This window comes from Leopardus geoffroyi, chromosome B1 (genome assembly GCF_018350155.1).
Source record: "Leopardus geoffroyi isolate Oge1 chromosome B1, O.geoffroyi_Oge1_pat1.0, whole genome shotgun sequence".
Classification (NCBI taxonomy): Eukaryota; Metazoa; Chordata; class Mammalia; order Carnivora; family Felidae; genus Leopardus; species Leopardus geoffroyi.
This window is the reverse complement of record NC_059327.1, coordinates 140,737,322-140,759,098: the sequence shown is the minus strand read 5'-3', so window position 1 is coordinate 140,759,098 and position 21,777 is coordinate 140,737,322. Positions and strand designations below refer to the sequence as shown.

General features: G+C 38.1%; 1 protein-coding gene across 1 annotated transcript; it reads right to left on the bottom strand.

Moving 5' to 3' along the window:
• Positions 1 to 1,400: 1,400 nt before the first annotated feature.
• Positions 1,401 to 10,122, bottom strand: NAA11 (N-alpha-acetyltransferase 11, NatA catalytic subunit). The gene is made up of 2 exons (XM_045473628.1): positions 9,260 to 10,122; positions 1,401 to 2,021 (listed from the first exon to the last, which is right to left on the bottom strand). The coding sequence occupies exon 1, from the start codon at positions 9,962 to 9,964 to the stop codon at positions 9,272 to 9,274; it is 693 nt and encodes a 230-aa protein (XP_045329584.1). The 5' UTR covers positions 9,965 to 10,122; the 3' UTR covers positions 1,401 to 2,021; positions 9,260 to 9,271.
• Between the last annotated feature and the right edge of the window lie 11,655 nt (positions 10,123 to 21,777).

Genomic DNA, 21,777 nt, shown 5'->3' with positions numbered 1-21,777 from the left:
AGAAGTGTCACAGGTTCCCTCCGTTTCAGTGTTCCAGAAAGCTGCTGCTGCTGCTAAATCACCATTATTACTCTGGAACCACTTGGGAACATGCTAATTTACATCCAAAGCAATATTAGTATTATTGTTTATTTTACTTTCATTATCTACATAGGCACAGTCCAAACTAGGTAGTTGCTATAATTCTGCCTTCTTTTGGTAGGAGACTGGGAAAAAGGATATAATGGTAACAAAGAAAAGCAGCCAATAGTTTTAGTAAATAACTGCAAAACTCAGATATCATTTCTTATTTTCCAATTACTCCAATTCCTATCATCAAGTTAATACAGACAGTAATGTGCCTGGTGCTGGAGAGAAATCATTCAGGTAAGCTGAGGCTACTCCTTCTGTTTCTCCATCTGCTAAGCTGTTAACACGAAGACATATTGACAAGGGCTCAAGGAAAACATGGAATATTTCATCAGTAAGATTATGCTGCCCTAGAGACAGATGTTAGAAAGCTGCAATATTTAAAAATAAAGAGATAAACACATGCTTGAGGGGAAGGAATAGTTTTAGAGCTGGGAGAGAAAATTAAAAAGAAAAAAAGGAAAAATGGAAAGATAGATGAGAGGTTTGTATTACCACAGGAAATAGCAAATCCTTATTGTGTAGGGAAAAAACTTTTATATGCCTCAGGCAATCATTTACTATTAGGTAAGCATTCTTAGAGTGCATTGGGGCAGATTTGTAAGAAGTGCTTAGCAGGGCTGATTATGATTACAGAGAACAGATTTATTTCTTGTCATCAGATGGTTAATGTCAAGGATTTGACTTAAAACCATATACACTGGTTTTCATAAAAATTTAAACATACGAAATGTTATATACTATGGTAATTCACATTCAGGGATATAAGAGCAACGTTAAGTAATGGTAACTCTGTATTTATCTGGTGACTTATACTGCAGAGGTCAAAGTACTTTGTCTTCACTTATTTTTACGGGAGAAAAAGAGTAAAACAGAATTATAATGGTGGATTATATACAAATATTTACAAATGACATATAGTTGCCATGGATCAAGTCAACAGAACATTTTAAACCATAGATTTTCTTTTTTTTTGCTATAGTTTTCACACTTTTATAAATAAAATGCAAAGAGTGGTAATAGGAAAGTGAAAGGAAGTTTGGCCTTGAATTCAAATAGACTCGGGTTCAGATCCTAGATATTTACTTTGCTTCTTTGAGTTTCAGTTTCCTCATCTATAAAACAGGAATAATAAGCCTACCTTGTAAGGTTGCTGAGAAAATTAAATATGTCATTAATAAGAATCCTAGCATTGCCTGAATATCATTGGCACTCAGTAAATGGCAAGTTATGTCATTAACAAGAAAACCAAATTGACACAAACAAGGAGATCAGATATTACAATTTAATTACTGGTTGTCCTTTTCTTAATATCTCCAAGTTCTGATTACATTGTAGAGGCCCTTGCTCATGACTTTCTCCCACTGGAAAGGAGAATACCTCCTCAAGAAAGGGAAGGGTGTGACAGAGGACGAGTTCCCAGAGAAAAGAAGAGAAAACAGAATACTTCTTCCAGCAAAGAGGAAGAAAGAAGAGGAAAGGGGCACGAGGTCTGACTTGATGGTTCTGACAGCCCCCTCAAGGATGAGAACCCAGATAAATAATGGCAAAAACTGAAAGCAGAGGGGCTTCCTGTTTAGCATTCCAGGAAGAGGCAACCTTGCTAGACAACCACACCCAGCACAGGACTACAACAGAGTAAAACGGCGGCATGGTGTGAGGAGGCCAAAGAAGGTTCTGTGATGGGAGGCCTCAAACTTTCTTGGCTCTTGTGCAGGAGGCTCTGGTTTCCAGGTGTTCCTTTATAATCCCAGTGGGATATGTGGAAGGTTGTTGAGAGTGAGAAGCCACTGGGGTCACTGTGAGATGACCCCAGAAAAGGTGCTGCAGAGCATATAGGCTGAGCCAGGGCTCAGAGGGCAGGCGTGGCTGAGACACGAGGAACTGCAATGCTGTTGAGAAGTGAGAAGAGAGCAGGTGAGCAAGAGAGGGCTACAGGTTTTAACCACTCTAAAAGAATAAAATACTGGCTTTAGCAGCAGACCAATAAGGTACCAGTAACCCGTTTAGACTAGATCTATCTCTGGATGCCAGTGGGAATTTAGATGACAGCACAAAGATCCACACAGGGATCTGGGGCTCTCTCCCCTCTCAGCCATGAGGACACATGAACTTTTCCTGACACCTCAAAGCCACTTCTTCCAGGAGAACGGGGAGGAGGGAGAACACTGAAACACCCTGCAAAATCCTATTTTAAACCTAAAGAAACCAAGATGCTTTTTCTTGGCATCTTCAAATTCTAGCCCATCCTACTCCACTCAAAAAGAAATTTATTTCAATTCTTAAGAAAAGAGAGGCCTTTTTTAGCTCTTGATAAGCTGGATACAATGTGTCTGATTCTATAAGTCACATTTTCTCTCTGTGAGGCCTGGAGATGAAACCAAAATATCCATTATGTCTCTTTATTCATAACCTTAAGGTGTCCTAATTATATTAGGTAATAGGAAGTAGTACCTTTCATACCTTTTCCCTACTTTCCTTTTTAAAATTACTGCAGAGGTAATTTGGGAGTTTCCTTCCTTCCTTCCTTCCTTCCTTCCTTCCTTCCTTCCTTCCTTCCTTCGCTGAATATTTACTGAGTACCTACCATGAATGAATAATGTGCCAAGAGTTTAGGAAACAAAGATAAATGAGACATGGACCCTATCCTTAGTAAGGTAGAAAGGTGTATAGGATATGTGAACGGAATATATAAGTTAAAGAAAAGCTAGTCGAGTATTGCTGCCCATTGCTGAATGGCTGCCAACAAAACAATGGGACATTACAACAAGAAAGGTGCATTTTTCTCGTCTATAAAATAAAAATAAGAACATAAAGGCTAGGATGCACAGAGAAGTTAAAAAGCATTTTGTTTTCCACAAAATCATACTTACAGAAAAGTCAGTTTCTAGAATAACAATAGTAAATCAAGTTGCAGGACAGTCAGAGGCACACAATACAAAGATCTTATTTTTTTTTAAAGTGTATTTACTGTAATATAAAAATAATAAGATGTGAGAGAATGGGTCAGAAAGACTATTATCATTACCTTTTTCAATGTGTTTCAAATAGAATTAAGATAGGCATGCAAAGGTAGTTATACAAAAACCAAATATTACATAGTTGTTTTAATTTTCTCAGTAAGTACTGCTTGATCATTTTAAGAAGTTAAATTTTAAAAGTCAAATAAAGAAATAATAAATGCCCTAGGGTAGTCTGCTGTTTAACGGTACAGACATTTTTTATAATGATTCTTTTTAAAATATGAATATTAAAGCCCTGAATTGAGCTTATTAAAGTTCAAATTTTTACATATCCAGGATTTCTTAAAGGTGGGCAATGGAAGCCTGAGAAATATTTTAATTATTAACAAGATTTTATGAACACAAAACAGAACTTATGCTTTACTTTTATGCTTTGCTTAAAGAAAGAAAAAAAAAACCTATGATGTTTTGAGGATATTAGTCCATAGAAAAGCATTGCAGAATGTTTTCATTCTGCATTTTTACGTTTGTTCCTCTGGTTCCTAGAACCACTGCCATTCACATATCATCTCTTCCTTGTATCTTTTACCATAAAGCTCATTAGAATTTATATACTGGAGCAGAGATAGAGTACAGAATTTAGGAAAAACCTCTGCTTTTATCAGTTACCCCTGACAAAGTTGGTATTTCATTCACCCTAAATATACATCATTCACTGACTGAAAAGTGACATTGTTAGAGATTATAAATAATTCAACAAATTGTATCTATCTGATTAGTATTTCAAAAACAATATTTTATCTCTTCCCAACCCCCTCTTTATCTTCATAGAGTGCATTTGCATTTGAAATCTATGGTTTCTGGCATATCTGGGGTAAGGTTATACTAGGAATTTACCAGACCTGTCAGTCTCTAACTTTCTTCCATATTTCATTATATCATTCCAGTTATAATTAGTTGTCTGGTAAAATTAAGAACAGTCTATTTCAGTGAATGCTCATGTGAACATTTAACAACTTTTTGTTAGGATGACAGCTTAGCGACAGAAAGAATAAACCAGAAAGGAGAGTCACTGAAGTAACCCTGGCTAACTCAATATTGCCAAGTCAATGGAAAATTTTGAGCTTTTTGCGTTTTTTTTTTCTTTTTTGTTATTAATCATCAAGCACATATTTCTTGTCAGGAGATAAGCATCAGCTTGATGGCATTCCTGCCTCAACTAGCATGTTTTGAACTGACCTGTCTTCATTGCTATGGCTCCCTAGAAACTTTGCTGTTGATTAGCATTGATTCAGCTGAATGCTTTGACATTCAGCTTGTCAGTGAAAGCTATTTTAATCATTAAGATGCATCTCCCTTCCAAGATTGCAAACTGTTGCTGCTCATACACAACAGTCTATCATTTGATTACTGTGGAAAAGAAAAGGAAAGAGGTTAAATGGTTCCTATTGCTACAGATTATATTAAGAGCTAAAATTTACAGAATATTTGTATGTGAGGTATTGTGCTAAGCAATTTACAGGAACTGTCTCATTTAATCCGTACCATCACGGAATCTCACTACCGTGGTTTGCGTCCCTGTTCTCCACTTATTATCTGTAAGACATGCAGCCCTCATCTATAAAATGGAGTAATAGTACCTACTTCTGGGGATGTTATGAAGATTAAATGAGAGCATTCATAGACACTCCCTAGAATAGTATCTACAACATAGTGAGTTCTCATATTTTTAGCAGTAATTTTTATTGCTTTGTACATGAAGACATTCAGTCTCCTTTACCAATTGCCCTATTCACCATCACTTCTAACTTTAACCATCTCTGTTGCCTAGACCCAATGGAGGAGATAAAGGAAAATGGAAAGTTATTCTTTAAGGACTTTATTCCGTAGGTATTTGAACTCCAGCTCCACAAGAGGGTGTGCCATAACTGTGGCAGGATAATTAACCTTTAAATTTTTTTCTCCCTGTTCTTTCTGTCCTCACAGGCTTTTTCCCATTCAGACAACTAAGTGTATATACTAGTGAGACCCTGTTGAGTAGGATGATAACTGAGATTTTAGGCAGTTTAAGGGATCTCAGAATAGAAGGGGCATTTCTTCTGGGCTTTAATGAGAGGCATAAAGGCAGCAAGGTGGCAGAATCCCAGTTTCCCACGCCCAAGTTTGTACAAGAGCAGAAAACATGTGTCCTGCAACTAAGCAGGTAGCACTGGGTGGCCTCAAGAGTTCCCTGGGCCACATTTTGGAGAGGGAGCAGCAGAATGTTCCCAAGCTCTGCGGGGAAGCAGAATTTCTGATACTCCACAGCACCACTAGGATGTTTCCCACTGTTGCAGAAACTATGCTGTCTCATTACCAGAAGTCATTATTTTTCCTCCTGGGCACACAGCTAAACTACATTTCCTAGCTTCCCCTGCAGTTAGTTAGAAAAGTGGTACAGACTTTTAAAACCTACATAAACCTCTGTGTAAATTCTCTTCCCCTATCTGCAAGCTGAATGTGTGTAAACCCGTAGTGGACACATGATTCTAGAAAATGGCAGAGTCACTGAATCAAGGGTTCTTGATCTGAGATTTAATAATAGAATTCAGGAGATGATGACCTTGGATCTGGAACAAAAAATCCCTGTATTTTCATTAACCTTTAACGAAATTTAGCATTTCCTTCTATTATGAATGTAGGCACCAATGCATAGCAGTACCAGCATTACGTGTGGCTTTGTCACCGACCAGAACACCTAAACCATAGGTATTTTTGAATTATATTACAGCTGTTGAAGGTATCTCAAAATATCATCTACAACTAAACTCTCATTGAAGTAACAGTAATGAGACCCACTGCTTGATATTTAAATTTCATATGGGAATAAATTTATTTAAACAGAGTTTGCTAACTGTATTTCAATAAAAGTGGTTTCCTTTGAAATCCCATATAATTTGTATGTCTTTAAAAAACAGTTTTATTAGAAGGGATCCCTAGGCTTCACCAGATCGCCAAAGGAGGCTATGGAACAAAAAAAGTTACGAACAATTGTTCTAGATGGATTCCTGAATAACTTTACAGTTATTCAGGAGTCTCTTTTTTCCTCTCCCTTTCATATCCCAATCGCACTGATGACCTACATTGGACTAAGATGTGAGAAATAAGCTGGTATTCTGTTAACTTACTGAGACTGCAGGTTATTTTTTTTTTTTTTTTAGAACAGTTAGCCTATGTAGACTAATCCTTGTGCTAGGAAAATGGCCCAAACATGACAGAGAGGGTAGAGACCTTAAGAGGCCTCTGGGTAGAAAGGACTTTGAAGTATATAGTGAGGGCCAAAGATTGATGGGGTCCATGAAGATGACTCAGCAAATATCAACTTAGAAGGATAATGATGCCAAGTGCAGGAAACATCTCCTGGAACTTAGAAATAAAGTTTAATAACAGTAACATAAAGAAACATTTCAATTATGCCTGAATTTGGACCCTGAGATTTATAATTGTGACACAATAATTTTCCTATTTCATATTTATTTTTTCTTGTCCCCTATTAGGGTGACAGTCATTTTTGTTTCTCATAGTAAGTACTTTTGAATTCATCAAACTATATACATATAAATATAAATGTAAATATATGTAATAAAAATCTAAATAACATGAAAATTAAAAAAATATAAATCCTTTATATATGAATATATATAATTTATTTTTTTAAAGCTATCTTTAACTAGCTCTGTTCCACTTAAAATCCTTCTTAGCTGCAGGGTAACAAGTGAAGAGAAGCCAGTACCACAAAGATGAGATCAATATTATATAAGACCTTCTATACAGGAATTTGAAAATTGGTAATTTTTTAAAAGGCTTGTTGAATTAGATAGAATAGTCTTGACAGAACCCTTCATAGGGTTTTTTCCCCCTGATTTTAAGTATTTATTTTAATTGCAGTTAGTTCACATACAGTGTTATATGAGTTTCAGGTACACAGTATAGCAATTCAACACTTCATTACATCACCCGGTGCTCATTATGCCAAGTGCACTCCTTAATCTCCATCACTTATTTAACCAAACCCCCACCTCCTTCAGGGTTCTTAAAGCAGATGAAAATCTGACAACACTTCTCTTAAGAAATTAAGTTTTGTTTAATTTTACCTTCCCTTTTAGACTGTTTTGCTGCCTTTATCTTAACCTTAGACTAAATGAATCAGTCATTTTGAAACATTCAGGTTGTTAAAAGCCAGATGCAAAGACTCCTCTGAGGACAGACTCTTTTTTAAACAAATTTTTATAACCTATGGAACCACATGAATGAAAATAAAATAGGGTTAGTGTGCAATACAGTTTGGGTTTCAGCATTAAAATGTGTAAAAAAATAGAATGCATTTATTTTTAAGTGTTATGTGATATAAACATCAACCTGTCCAGATCACAATTGTAACCAACTCCAAGCCTCATGCCCTGGCAAGTAAAAATTTTTATGGATGAGTAAATCAAACAACATTTATTTTAACTATATGTAATGTCTATCACTCATGACTGGGCTTTGTTATGAGAAAGTTGCCTTTTTCACATGTAAGGGTAAGGTGACTGTGTTTAGAATTTAAAGCTTCTACATTGACAGTAGCTCACTGATCCTTGAAATTCTTAGGGTGTTAGAAAGTTCCTGAGGGAAATGAAATAGTCTTTTAAAACTACTTTTTAGTGGCTGCTTTGTATTAGTACTAACGTGTATTAGAAAGTATAATAATTTTGGTTCTTTGAAATTTTTATGTCAATTTTCACACATTCGAAAGAGTAAAGAATAGCACAATGAACCCCTCAAGTACCTATTGGCAACCTCAAGAATGATCATATGTTGCCGTTCTTATTTTATACATTTCTTGCCCCCCAACTTTTTTCCTCTTTTTTTTTTTTTGCAGGAATATTTTAAAGTAGATCAGAGACCTCCTATTCTTTCACTTCAAATTATTTCAGTATGTATCTCTAACAGATAAAGACTTAAAAAAATACAATACCAGTTAGCTCACCAAACAAAATCATTGACCATTCCTTAATAACACAGCCTGTGTTCAAATTTTGCTTGGTTGTCTCAAAATGTCTTGTATTCGACTTGTTTAAATCAGGACCCAAACAATGTCCACAACAGTAGCATTTGGTTAATATATTTTAACAAATTCCTCCTCCCTTTTAAAAAATGACATTTTGTTTATTGGGGAAACCAGGTCATCTGTTCTGTAAAAATTGTCTCACTCTCATGGGGCGCCTGGGTGGCGCAGTCAGTTAAGCGTCCGACTTCAGCCAGGTCACGATCTCGCGGTCTGTGAGTTCGAGCCCCGTGTCGGGCTCTGGACTGATGGCTCAGAGCCTGGAGCCTGTTTCCGATTCTGTGTCTCCCTCTCTCTCTGCCCCTCCCCCGTTCATGCTCTGTCTCTCTCTGTCCCAAAAATAAATAAACGTTGAAAAAAAAAAATTTGTCTCACTCTGGATTTGGCTGATTGCATCATGGCAAGGTTTAATGTCCCTGTCTTTTTTTTTTTCTTTCTTATAAAAATGATAGTTAGATCTAAAGCCTTGTTTGTATTCAAGATTAATGTCACACACACATGCTCACACATAAAATTTTCTTTGGGCAAGAATATTTCACAGGTATTACTGTGCACTTACTATTGCGTTAGGAGACATATGACATTTGTCAGGCACTCTTTTAGTGATGTTATACTTGCCCAGTGACTTCAAGTGTTGTCAGTCTGATTCATAATGACAAAGTGGCTTCAACTTTCACCTAATAATGTTAGCCACTGATGACAGTGGGCTAGATCTATTATTTCACCAAGAGTTGCAAAATTGTGATTTTATAGTCCTATTATTCATTCTGCATTTATTAGCTGTAATTCCATAAAGAAGAAATTTCTTCCACCAACTATGTGGACACCCTGAAATATAATTCACACCAAAAAAGCAGGGAAAATGTTCGTTTCTTTTACTGAATTTAATCTACTTTCAGTGTATGAATGGGAGTCCTATTAACTTCCGGTAGTGAGCAATGAGTTTGCTCTAACCCAGTCTATACTCTTCCTCAAGGTCACCAGGTGGTCCAGCAGGACTGGGATGCGATGGCATAGGATGGGATGGGGCAGGCCACGGTATTTAGGGTAGCAAGGGATTGGATCAGGGAAAACAGAATACCTTAAGCAGGTTCTAGGAGGTAGACTCTGTATCTTCTGAGCTGTTCTGGGCATGGGTGCTCTCCATGGACTTGCTGGGTTCCTTGTGGTCATTGCTACTATCATCAGCGGCCGGGATCTTCTCCTCACCATCCTCTTCAGAACTAGGAAGTGTGCTTCCCAGGGTTTCCTGGTTTTCCTTGGAGCCCAGTACCACGTACCTGCCCTTCTCCTTCAGCTCTGGCTGCCTTCTCAGCTCATTGGCCATGTGCGAGAGATCCCTCTTCATAGCATAAGCATCTTCCCCATCTGCATAGTATTTGGGTTCCACCTCACTAACCTGGAAGTTGAGGGTGTTAGAATAGAGGTGCAAGGCTGCTCGGTTACTCTTCCTGACGTGCAGGGATACGTACTTGGCGCTAAAGTTCTCGATCATGGCCCGGGAGGCCTGGTCCATCAGCTTCTGGGCCAGGCCGAGGCGCCGGTGCGATCGCTTCACAGCCAGTGAGGTGATATGTCCATGGGGGACATCATCTGGGTCCTCCTCCATTTTGGCCAGGACATAGCCCACAATCTTCCCGTCCTCATCCTCAGCAATGTAAGAAAGCTGGGGCCAGGAAAGGCCATGGTAGAAATAGTATTTCATCTGGTAGTTCTCGGGAAGGCAAAGAAGGTTGCAGTGTTGCATGTTAATCAGGTCGTCTGGCCGAGCATTGCGGATGTTCATAATGGCGGCGGGTAGCAAATGGATGTTGGATGGTGGTCACCGAAAAGAGACTGCCACCAAGTGCAAGAGTCACTTTTTGCCTCAAGGACTTGAGTCCAGGGAGCCGAAGTCGTAGGACTGGACGACGCGGACGCTGGCTGTCGGGAAGGCAGGACACCCTGGAGACGGAAGGGGCGATGCTAAGACGCGGCTTTCAAAGTGCGCCACCTAGTCCCAGCCAATGAGGTTTTCACGTTATATTCCTGATGCGTGCGCAAGGCTTAGGGGGTGGGGATGTGCAGTTTATTAGGATCTCCTTGGTTTTAAAATGCAACGTTTGGACAGTTGTTGCCACTATTTTATTTGTTTCAATTTTCAATTTCTTCTTTTGGATACATATGGGTAAACTTTGACGAACTGAATAAATCCATATAACCAGAATATAGATCGAGAACCAGAACATTGCACACACCCCAGAAATACCCGCTCAGATCCCCTTCCAGTACTCTGATCCGGTGTCCCAAAAGTAACCATCACCTAGATTTCTAACAGTTTCTGTATAAATGGAATCATGGCGCATACACTCTTTTTGTGTTGAGGTACCCCCTCCCTGCCCAACTTATACTTGTTTCAGCTACTTGTGTGTAGTTGGGAGTTTTTCATATTCTTTCCTGTCTGATATTCCATTGCCTAAATATATCACCTCTACCGTTGATGACAGTTTGTGTTATTTCCAATTTGGGAAAATAGTAATTGTAACTAAACGTTCTGGAACATGCCTTTTGTAGAAACATGCATATTTATCCAGGATTAGAATTACTGGGTCAGAAGATATTATGATGTTCAACTTCTATAAATAATGTTAAGCAATTTTCCAAGGTGGTTGCTCTGTAAGTGAACCCAAATCTGTCTGACCTATGTGAAGGAAAGCCAAACACTGAGATATCAGGTATGCAGCAAGGAGAGCTTATTGGAGAAGCAGCTGAACAGAAGCTAGGAGGACAAACCTCAAAAGTGCTTCACCAAGGGGGAAAGAACAAATTTTTTGTTTGTTTTTTTGTTTTGTTTTGTTTTTTAATAATCATAGGGATTGAGATTTATACATATTGATAAAAAGGGTAGGGAAACTTGAGGAAAGGTGGAGCATGTGCATTGAGCAAACATATATGTAGGATACATTCCATGTTCACTTTGGGAGTGGAGACGTCAGAAGGCTAAATTCAGCCCCTGAGCTCATGATGTTATCTTAACACAAGAAGAAAGGCTATCAGCATCCTCTGAGAGCAGGTGTAAACTAGGTGGGTTTGGGGCTTCTTATTTCAGGTAAGAAATGCAGGGCCTTGCTTGTTCCTAGGCTGGAACCATATCAGTTGACCTTGATTGAGTCCAGGCTTGCTTAGAGACAGCTAGTGGATTTGTTAATGGAGTCTGAAAAGACACAATAGCTGATTAGGGAGAAACAGTTCTCTGAAAAACAAGCTTTAAACTTTCTGCTGGTTTCAACCTCATTAACCCAATGGGGCACGGTTTTATTTTATTGCTTGTGTGTGGTTAGTGGTATTACACTGTGGCTTTCTTTTGCATTTCCCTGATGACTAAAGAAGTTGAACACCTTTTTTTTACATCTTTATGAGTCATTCTCTGTTCTTTTTTATGAAGTGACTATTCAAGTCTTTTCTTCATTTTTCTATTGAGTTGTATGTCTTTAGCTCATTAATACTTAATAGTTTTTTGATGTTAAATTCCAATATACTTAACATACAATGTAATATTAGTTTTGGGTGTACAATATAGTAATTCAACAATTCCTTACATCACCCAGTACACTCCTTAATCCTTACCACTTATTTAACCCATCCCCATTCCCCAATAACCATCAGATTGTTCTCTACAGTTGAGTCTGTTTCTTGGTTTATCTATTTTTTTTCTCATTTGTTTTATTTCTTAAATGCCACATATTAATGAAATCATATAGTATTTATCTTCCTCTGCCTGACTTATTTTGGTTAGCATTATACTCTAGCTCCATCCATGTTGTTGCAAATGGCAAGATTTCATTCTTTTATATGGCTGAATAATATTCCATTGTGTATATATACCACATCTTCTTTATCCAATCATCTATAAATAGATACTTGGGCTGCTGCCATAATTTGGCTATTGTAAATAATGCTGCTATAAACATAGGGATGCATTTAAACCTTTGAATTATTTTTCTGGGGGGGGGGGTAAATATCCAGTAGTGTGATTACTAGTTCATAAGAGTAATTCTATTTGTAATTTTTTTTTTTTTTTTTTGAGAGAGAGAAAGCACACAGGAGCAGGAGAGAGGCAGAGGGGGAGACAAAGAATCTTAAGCAGGCTCCATGCCCAGCGCTGAGCCTGATGGGGGTATGACCTGAGCTGAGCTACCCAGATGCCCCTATTTTTAATTTTTTGAGGAAATTCCATATTTGTTTCCACAGTGGCTGCACGAGTTTGCATTCCCATATCCTTGTGAAACACTTGCTGTTATGTTTAATAGTTTTTAAAAATATGTATTCTGAGGTGGGGGGCACCTGGGTGGCTCAGTCAGTTGAGCATCCAACTTTGGCTCAGGTCATGATCTCGCAGTTTGTGAGTTCAAGCTCCACATTGGGCTCGCTGCTGTCGGTGCAGAGACTGATTCAGATCCTTGATCTCCTTTTTCTATTCCTCCCCCATATACATATATATATATATATATGTTACATATGATATGTTATATATATTCTGGATAAGGATCCTTTGTCAGATGCATTATGGTGTATAGCATCCTACTCTATTGGTTGATTTTTCACTCTCTTAATTGTGATTTTTGACACCCAGCTGGAATTTTAATGTAGTTCAATTTGTCCAGTTTTTAGATTTCATGGTTAGTGCTTTCTGTGTCCTGTTTAAGAAATCGTTGCCTACTGTTAGGTTATAGAGAAGTTCTTTTATGTTTTCTTCTGAAAGTCTTATTGTTTTACATTTTATGTTTAGATATGCAGTCCACTGAATTTATTTCTGTGTAAGTTGTAAGATAGAGATTCAGTTTTTTATTTTATTTTATTTTATTTTATTTTATTTTATTTTATTTTATATTTATTTATTTATTTATTTATTTATTTATTTATTTATTTATTTTTGCCTGTATGGATATTCTGTTCATCTAGCACCATTCATTGGGAAAAAATCCTACTTCTCCACTGGATTGCATTGTTTCCTTTGTTGTAATGTAAATTAACCCAAGTTCATTTGCTAGATGCATAGCAAAGGCAATCACTGAGACATTGAGTTATGTAGCAAAGAAGGGGTTTATTTGAGAGGCAGCCAGATAAGGAGACAGGAGGGCAAGCTTCAAATCTCACTCTCTGGAGGAGGAAGAGAGTTGGGAAATTTAAAGACAAATGAAAGGTCTGAGTAAAAATTGCAGCTGGCTTAGTAGTCTGCAGTGGTGAGTAGTACCATTAACCTTTTGGTTACTGGTTTCAATAAATCCTGAGTTGCATTTCTAGATAAATTTAGAAATTTTTATGCCATCTTGGCAAAGCAAGATTTGGGGTATTTCTTTGATAGTGTAGAGAAATCACATTTTATTAGCCCCACTTGCGCATAAGCTGGAAATAGGCCCTAGAATTATCTACATATTTTGTACAACTTTCCTTTCCAATTTTCTAGCATATCACTACCCGGGGGGACTCAAACACCAAAAAAGTTTATTCTGTTATAATTAAGTAGTCTCTTTTCTTATATCGGTAGCCAATTCCTAGTTATATCTAACTCATCTAAATTATGTATGTGGTATTTCCTTCCCATGAAGGTACACAGATCTTTACTAGAACCATGTGAATTGTGAAACATAGCTTGAATAGCAACTATTTTGGGTTGTAATTTAGCAACTAGCTCTGTTTTTATTAAAAAGTTTTTAATATTTAAGATAAGATTTTAGTTTCTTGATGTTTTGATCAGCTGTTTATGTTGTTTCCCAGTATTATTCCCATTCAGAAATTTCTGTTTTATTTTGTACTTCACTCTGTGGATAGGAATATGTACCTTGAGATGGTGTAGCTTTAGAAACAATCCAAAAGAGGGTGTCTGGTTGGCTCAGTTGTTTAAGTGTCTGACTTCAGCTCGGGTCATGATCTCATGGTTCATGGGTTCGAGCCTAACATCCGGCTCTGTGCTGACAGCTCAGAGCCTGGAGCCTGCTTTGAATTCTGTGTCTCCCTCTCTGTCTGCCACTCCCCCATTTGTGCGCTCTCTCTCTCTCTCTCTCTCTCTCAAAAATAAATAAACATTAAAAAAAAAAAAAAAACAATCCAGATCAGTCAGTTGGTTGACTGTTTTAAAGGCATGAACTACCAAAATGTTCTTCTATAGGAACATTTTGTCTTTACTAGACTTCTATAATATAGGCTTAACAAGTAGGGAAGGTGTGACAAAACAGACCAACTCACACAAAATTAAACTCACACATCAATTATTTCTCTATCATTGTAACCTCTTTTGTTCATCTTTCTCTTCCATGGTCCAGGAAAACAAAATGAAGAAGACTCTTATACCCATGCATTTGGGAAGAAGCGGCACTTTATTAATGAGTAATATTTGTTTGTTTGATTGATTCTGTTTAATCCTAAATCCTAGACCTAATGTTAGAGTAAGGCAACAACAAAAAGAATTTTCAGAGTAACTAGTTGTATGCAGAAAGGGGAAATGGCATTTACTTTGTTTGTGGTATGAACCAAAGCATTTCTATGCCTGAGTTGTTTAGAGGGCAACATAGTTTATAACAGCTATATTATAAAGGAATAGTATGACATATAACAGATTCTCAATGAATGAACAAATAATTTTTTTATACTTACTAAGGTGATAACCTCTCATTGTTCCTTCGGCTGTCCATGATCATAAACAACACCAAACATAGATTCGGTCATGTGGGTAAACAAGAATTGTTAGCAAAGAAAAATGTTCTACTTTCTCGTGTTACCGCATATTCCAAACCCATCTTTTTCCTGGCCCAGTGATAGGGTATATCTACATAAAATATGAGATTAACAAATTTGAAAAAAAAAAGTTTTTGCAGTTAGCATTGGGTTTGTGGACAATGGGCAGTGGCTGTAAGACAGTTATGAAACTCCCCTTGCATTGAAACAGGAGCAAAGAGGCTGGATTTAATATAACCCCAGCTTTCTCTGTTTGCAGAGAGGAGTAAAATATTTTGTTAGACTGGCATTAGAATGTGATTGGGTCTTTAGGAATGCCGTGACTATGTGGGGAAGAGCTCTAATCAGAGAGGTGCTTAAGACCAAAGTGGAGGAGACCTCAAGCAGAACAGCCACTGCTGGCAAGGGCAGAACTGACTCACATAGGGAAACCTGGGTGGCTCAGTCTGTTGAGCATCCAACTTCAGCTCAGGTCATGATCTCGTGGTTCATGAGCTGGAGCCCCACACTGGACTCGCAGAGCCTGCTTTGGATCCTCTGTCACCTTCTCTCTGCCCCTCCCCTGCTTGTGCTCTCCCAAAAATAAATAAATACTAAAAAAAAAAACAAAACAAAAAAAAAACTGACTCACATTAGGCAATGGGCTGTTCTTTGTCTTTATGAATTTGTCTTCACACCTAAAATGGTTTCTCTCATAGCATAAAACTATACAAGCTTATGATTACCAAAAAGACTTAATGCTGAGATTCTCTACAAGGTTTCTGTTTTTGTTTTTTTTTAAAGAAGAACAAAGCCTCTTTGGCTTCTTGTGACAAAGGTCATGGATCTGAAATGTTAGTTTAAATGGAATGCAATAGGGGCGCCTGGGTGGCGCAGTCGGTTAAGTGTCCGACTTCAGCCAGGTCACGATCTCACGGTCCGTGAGTTCGAGCCCCGCGTCAGGCTCTGGGCTGATGGCTCATGATGGCTCAGAGCCTGGAGCCTGTTTCCGATTCTGTGTCTCCCTCTCTCTCTCTCTGACCCTCCCCCGTTCATGCTCTGTCTCTCTCTGTCCCAAAAATAAATAAACGTTGAAAAAAAAAATAAATGGAATGCAATAGAAACTTTGGGTTAGAAGCTATGCTATGTAATATGCTATGTATGCAACAGCCTAGTCTACCCAAGAGGGTAAACATTGGTGAAATTTGGCTGGGCCTTGGGATTGTGACACTGGTTATTATCTTGATGTTAAAAGGAATGACCTCCTTCCTCTGTCAGTATAGGTATGTAGTGTCCCAAGTAATGAATCTGAGATAGGTATCACCTTATACTTTTAGAGTCTTAGTAACATGGAAGGTCTACACAAGCAGTAAGATTTAGGTATCACATCTTCCAGTAAGAGAGTGGCTAACAAGTTTATTGATGTCTTGTGTAGAGTTTCCAATATACACAATGTTATCTGAATCCCTTTCCAAATGTGGGAGAACAAAGAAAATCTTTCATTACAGCCTCAAGGAATTTGGGCCAATGTGAACTACATCTCTGTATGACTCTTGGGTTGTGTTGGGAAAGAAAACAAATTACGACAAAGATCCACTGCTATAAAATATTCCATAGTATGTAGGAAGCAGGATAGCAAGGGGACAGGGTTTGGAATGACAGAAAAAGGAATTATTGCTGTAGCATGTACTGCTTAAAGACCTTTGAAATCATGAATATCTTGGGGCACCTGGGTTGCTCAGTAGGCTAAGCAGCTGACTTCAGCTCAGGTCATGATCTCACAAGTTTCTGGGTTCGAGCCCCATGTTGGGCTCTGTGCTGACAGCTCAGAGCCTGGAATCTGCCTCAGATTCTGTGTCTCCTTCTCTCTCTGCCCCTCCTCAGCTCATACTCTGTCTCTCTCTCTCAAAAATAAGCATTTCAAATATTTTTTAAAAAGAAATTATGAATATCTCTGCTAGGTTTCTTGCATTTCCAAGTGGATACAAATGTGAGGGTTTATTTTCAGACATTTTCTTGAAGTGAACAGATGATTCAGCATTATAATTGATACAGAAAGTGGCATTGTGGGGGATAAGCTTAGGAATCCCCTGGGATTACACCAATGGGTTAACAAGGCATAAAGAATTACAAAGTCATAAAATGCTCACACCCGAGTTTGGGTAAACCAGATTGGCACCGCAAGAATAGGGGGTGTAAATTCACCCCAAAATAGAGAGGGGGTGCAGAGCCCTCAGAATAGAGAGGGAGGGGCAAAGGCCCAAAATAGGAACGGGCACAAAGGTACCCAATACATAGGTGTATGAAATAAACAAGATTAGATATTCAGGGTGGAAGCACCCCCAATTTAGTACTATAGCAGAAAAGCTGCTTTCACAGGAGGTTAGGGATAAGGTAAGTAAATTGGTGAATTGGACTATGGACCACTGCACTGTAGGCAAAGCAGCCCAGAACAGAGATGGTTAACAAAAGAAAAGGTGCCTTCTTAACCCTGAGGTTATTCCCCCTATTGTCTCATCCCCTAGCTAAGACAAACAGAGATGCTGCCTCATGTCCACTGTGAACAACCTTCCTCCTGACTGCCCAGCACCTGGATTTGTTTTGTATTAGCCCAACCCTCTAACTACGAGTACCTTCAAGACCCCCTTTCCCTCATGACCACAAATTAATGTTCACAGATTCATTGTCTTTTTGTGCACATCCATCGCCATGTTTGTAAGCCTTCTTATCCTAATAAAAATGGGGCAAGGAACCTTATTCGGGGCTCTTGTCTTTTCCCAGACATTAGCCATCTCTCTCTTTCAATCCTGTGTCCCACTGTCTTGCTAGACAAGAGAGGACTTTAGATCCAGAGTCTACAACAGGCATAAAAGCAATTATTGTAAGATTATTTTGTGTATGGGAAGACTTCAGAGAGACATAGCATTTGCTTTGATTTTTCCTGTATTTTCAGATTAGGTTCAAGGATCTCTTCTGTGTCGTCATCTTTGACTTCCTTCTCCCTGGAAAAATGAATTATTTTCTTGTTTGTGTACTCCTTTCAATCATATCTGTGTAATATGCATATTGTTTACTTTATTCTTAATTCCTATCCTCTGTTTTTTGAGGACATGACCCCGTTTTATAAAAAGAGTTGCTCTTGTAGGGATTAGCAAATTGCCTAAACACAGCAGGTCTTGAGTAAGTTCTTATATAATGAATATGTAATTGGAGGTATAAGTATATTGACAGGCTAAGTAAATCTTTTCTTTATGTAGCCCAAATAAATTATATGACTATAGTACATATTTTTGTGTAATCATATCCATTATTGTTGCTTAAAGTGTATAATGAGAAAATACAATGGTACTTATGCTACATCACTTTCTATACTTTGCCTGATTTTCACTAACCAACTACTTTTATGTACCAAATGCTTCAATGTCTAGGCTACTCAGAGATTTGCAGATGATTTTTATTACATAAAAGAAAAGTAAATTGAACATAATTTAGCAATTAGTTTGCGACTCTAAATTTCGCTTTTATGCCTTGGGAAAAATGGGTTGGTCATTGTCTGTTTACTAATACTCATTTTTGACCCTTTACCCACAGAATGCATTTCTCAGGCTTCACCTGTCTGAGGAAGAAGGATGAGAGAAGCCAGGGTATTTCTCTTCTACTGGCTTATCCTTGAGTGGCATCTTCCTGCAATGGCTGCTTTCCTCTGGTTTTAGTTCCCCACTAGACAGCCTCTGCTGGGTTCTGGTGTTCCCACCAGCAACCATGGCCTCTAGTCTGTGATAATAAGACTTTTCCTTTTTGTCTGTCTAGCCCCAGAAGTGGTAGTGTCTTCTTGCAATTGCTAGAAGCCTGTAGGGTTGCTTTATCATCCCCTATTGGCTTCTCTTAAGTTCCATCACTCATTACTTATGTATGAAATTTCCTCAATTTCAGTTACCTATTGTAGTTTGCTGGCTGTTCCCTGACTTAGAGAAATTACAGTAATTGACTATATTTTTAATGTAAATTTAAACTTCATACGATTTTCCCAGAAAACATGAGTACTCCAGCCTCTAATGAATGATAATAAGGCAAAACATTCAAAGACAGTCATGGATTCACTGTTTTCAGTTTTGAGAATGGATGGCCTCTTTAAATTTACAGAATCCCTGCTGGCAAAGGCACCAGAAACCTGTTCCATCAGTTCCATATCGTTTCCACATAAGTGACTCAGTGGTTACTAGGTGTCACTGAGATTTCAGGCACTGCAAGGTCTTTGAAGATTTCAGAAGTCCCTTATAATTAGTGTTGTGTCCGCAGCAGTTTGGATGCAAGCTCATAAATGTTATTGCATGGAAATAGATGTAGGAGTGAAGACTGAGAAGACAGAAGGAGTGGTGACCAGGGACGAGCTGATGCATCTACAGAGAAGAGATAGTTTTTAAGAAATCGTGCTGGGTTGGGCACCGGGGTGGCTCAGTCAGTTAAGCGTCAGACTTCTGCTCAGGTCACGATCTCACCATTCCCCAGTTAGAGCCCGTGTCAGGCTCTGTGCTGACAGCTCAGAGCCTGGAGCCTGCTTCAGATTCTGTGTCTGCCTCTCTCTCTGCCTCTCTGATGCTCCTACTCTCTCTCTCTCTCTCTCTCTCAAAAATAAACATTAAAAAAAAAAAAAGAAATTGTGCTGGACATTGTGAGAAGAAATTTCACTTCTATTCTTGGTTCAATCATTTATTTAGCTGTGGTGTTGGGCAGGCCACTTCATTTTTCTAAGCTTTCCCCTCTACAGGATGGAAATCTATCCATCAACCCTTCTACTTTGTTCTGAGAATGAAATGGGATAATGTACATGAGAGCTTCATACAAAGGATCATCATTATTATCAAATGCATTTTTTCTATGGAAGAAGTTAACTTGAAACCCTGAAGGTGTTGACTGATAGGTATATTTGATGAGAAGAAAAATTGAGGGCAAAGGCAATACAGCAGGTGCAGAATGGCAGAAATTATGAATAGGTTCCAAAATAATTAGATTAAGAATAGTTATCCTGGAATGACAAAAAGGCAAAATAATAATAATAATAATAGTCTCCAGCTTTTGAAAGGACACAAGAGGAGAAAAAGAATTTATTTCACATTTTTCCATTTAAATCTTGTAAGTTGTTCTATTGTTGCAGAACCAGCCTTCTTAAAACCTCACTGACATATTTTATTCCGTGATCCCTTCGGAGAATTGGATGCAACCAAATGCTCCCATCTAAATTGTGAAGTAGGAAGTAGAGTGATTAAGTATGAGAAATAAAACCACTTGAGAAATTAGTCATAGATTTTAGAGAGAATTTAGGATGCCAAACTCCTACATAAATTGCTTTTGGTTTCCTGCTGTACAATTGGTTGCCAACATTGGCAAATGTTGTTCCTTTGTAATCTCCATGCTGCAAGGTCCTGTCACTTTGAAAATAGCTGACTTAATTATTATTATTCTGTGTGTGTATGCCAAAATCCAGCTGTTCAAAAGTGAATTCTGTTTTGTTTTATTTTTAGGAGAGAGAGTGTGCACCAGCTGGGGAGAGGGGCAGAGAAAGAGAGAGAGAGAATCTCAAGCAGACTCCGCACTCAGCGTGGAGCTCCACAAGGGGCTCCATCCCACGACGGTGGGATCATGGCCTCAACTGAGATCAAGAGTCAAATGCTGAACCAACTGAGCCACCCAGGTGCCCTAAAAAGCTAATTCTTTCTCAAACTCAGGGAGCTAATAAACCTTCTCAATGATTGTCTATGGGGAAAATTCAGTTTTATTTTTCTGGTGTTTCTTTCAAAGGAAGTTTTGTTTAACGACCATGCCAAATATAGTTTTATTGTTCAGTTGAACCACATGATAACATGATATCTTGAATCTTTTTTAGTTCTAAACTTCTGTGAGTGTTAGTCTAGCACAGATTAATTTTATTGTTGGAGTGGGCTAGTGGGAGTCAAAGAAGACAGGGATGATGTGGTATCGTAATACTTAAATATTAAAGTTGGAATTCAGTGAATGAAAATCATTTCCTCAAAGCTGACAGCAAATGATTATTAAACATTTTTATGCTAAAAGGGAAAAATTGATGGATTCTATTTTCCTAATTGTTCATGATAATTCTTTGTAGTAAATAATTTGCCCTTTTTTAAAGCCACAGCAATAACATATATGTATAGCACCACCCTGTTTTTACCCATTCCTGTAGTCCTAGGCTAGAATTAATTTGCAAAGTAGAATATGTTAAAAGCATCCAGTAATTTAGAGATACACGGTGATCCTTGCTAGATGATTATGAGAATTAAGCTTTGTGAAATCTGATTTAGCATCACTTTGTTGTAAGTAATGAGAATGCAAGAAACATTCAGTATGTCTATACTAAGTCTTATTACAAGGTGTTCCTGCCATAGATCAAGGTCAGATAATGTACTCAGCCATAGTGGTCATCAGATTCAAAGCTACCTTGGGGGAAGTAGAATTAGATTTGGAAACTTAGTGTAAAAACAGAACTGTCTTGCCTTTCAAGATTTCATCTGCAAGTATCTCAAGTTCAGGTTTCATGGAGTTTCTCAAGGCCCTTACTAAGATAATTCCTCTGATTCACCATTCAAGATGTAAGCAAAGATGTAAGCAAAACAGCTCAATATTATGAACATAGGTTGTGTGTTTCAACTGAAAAAATAATTCATCCACAATCATGTTGCCAGTTAAACACTGGTTTATGATTCACTTTCTGATTAATCCAAAAAATGTGAAGCACATTGAAAAATGTTTCTCTCCCTGTTTCCGGCCTCTGTGTCTTTCTCTTTCTCTCTCCCTGTTATTAGTGCTTGGGTTTTCTCTTGGCTTCACTTTCCCAACACAGCACAGATTGAACATGCAAAGCATACAACACAGAAGAAGAAAGATGAC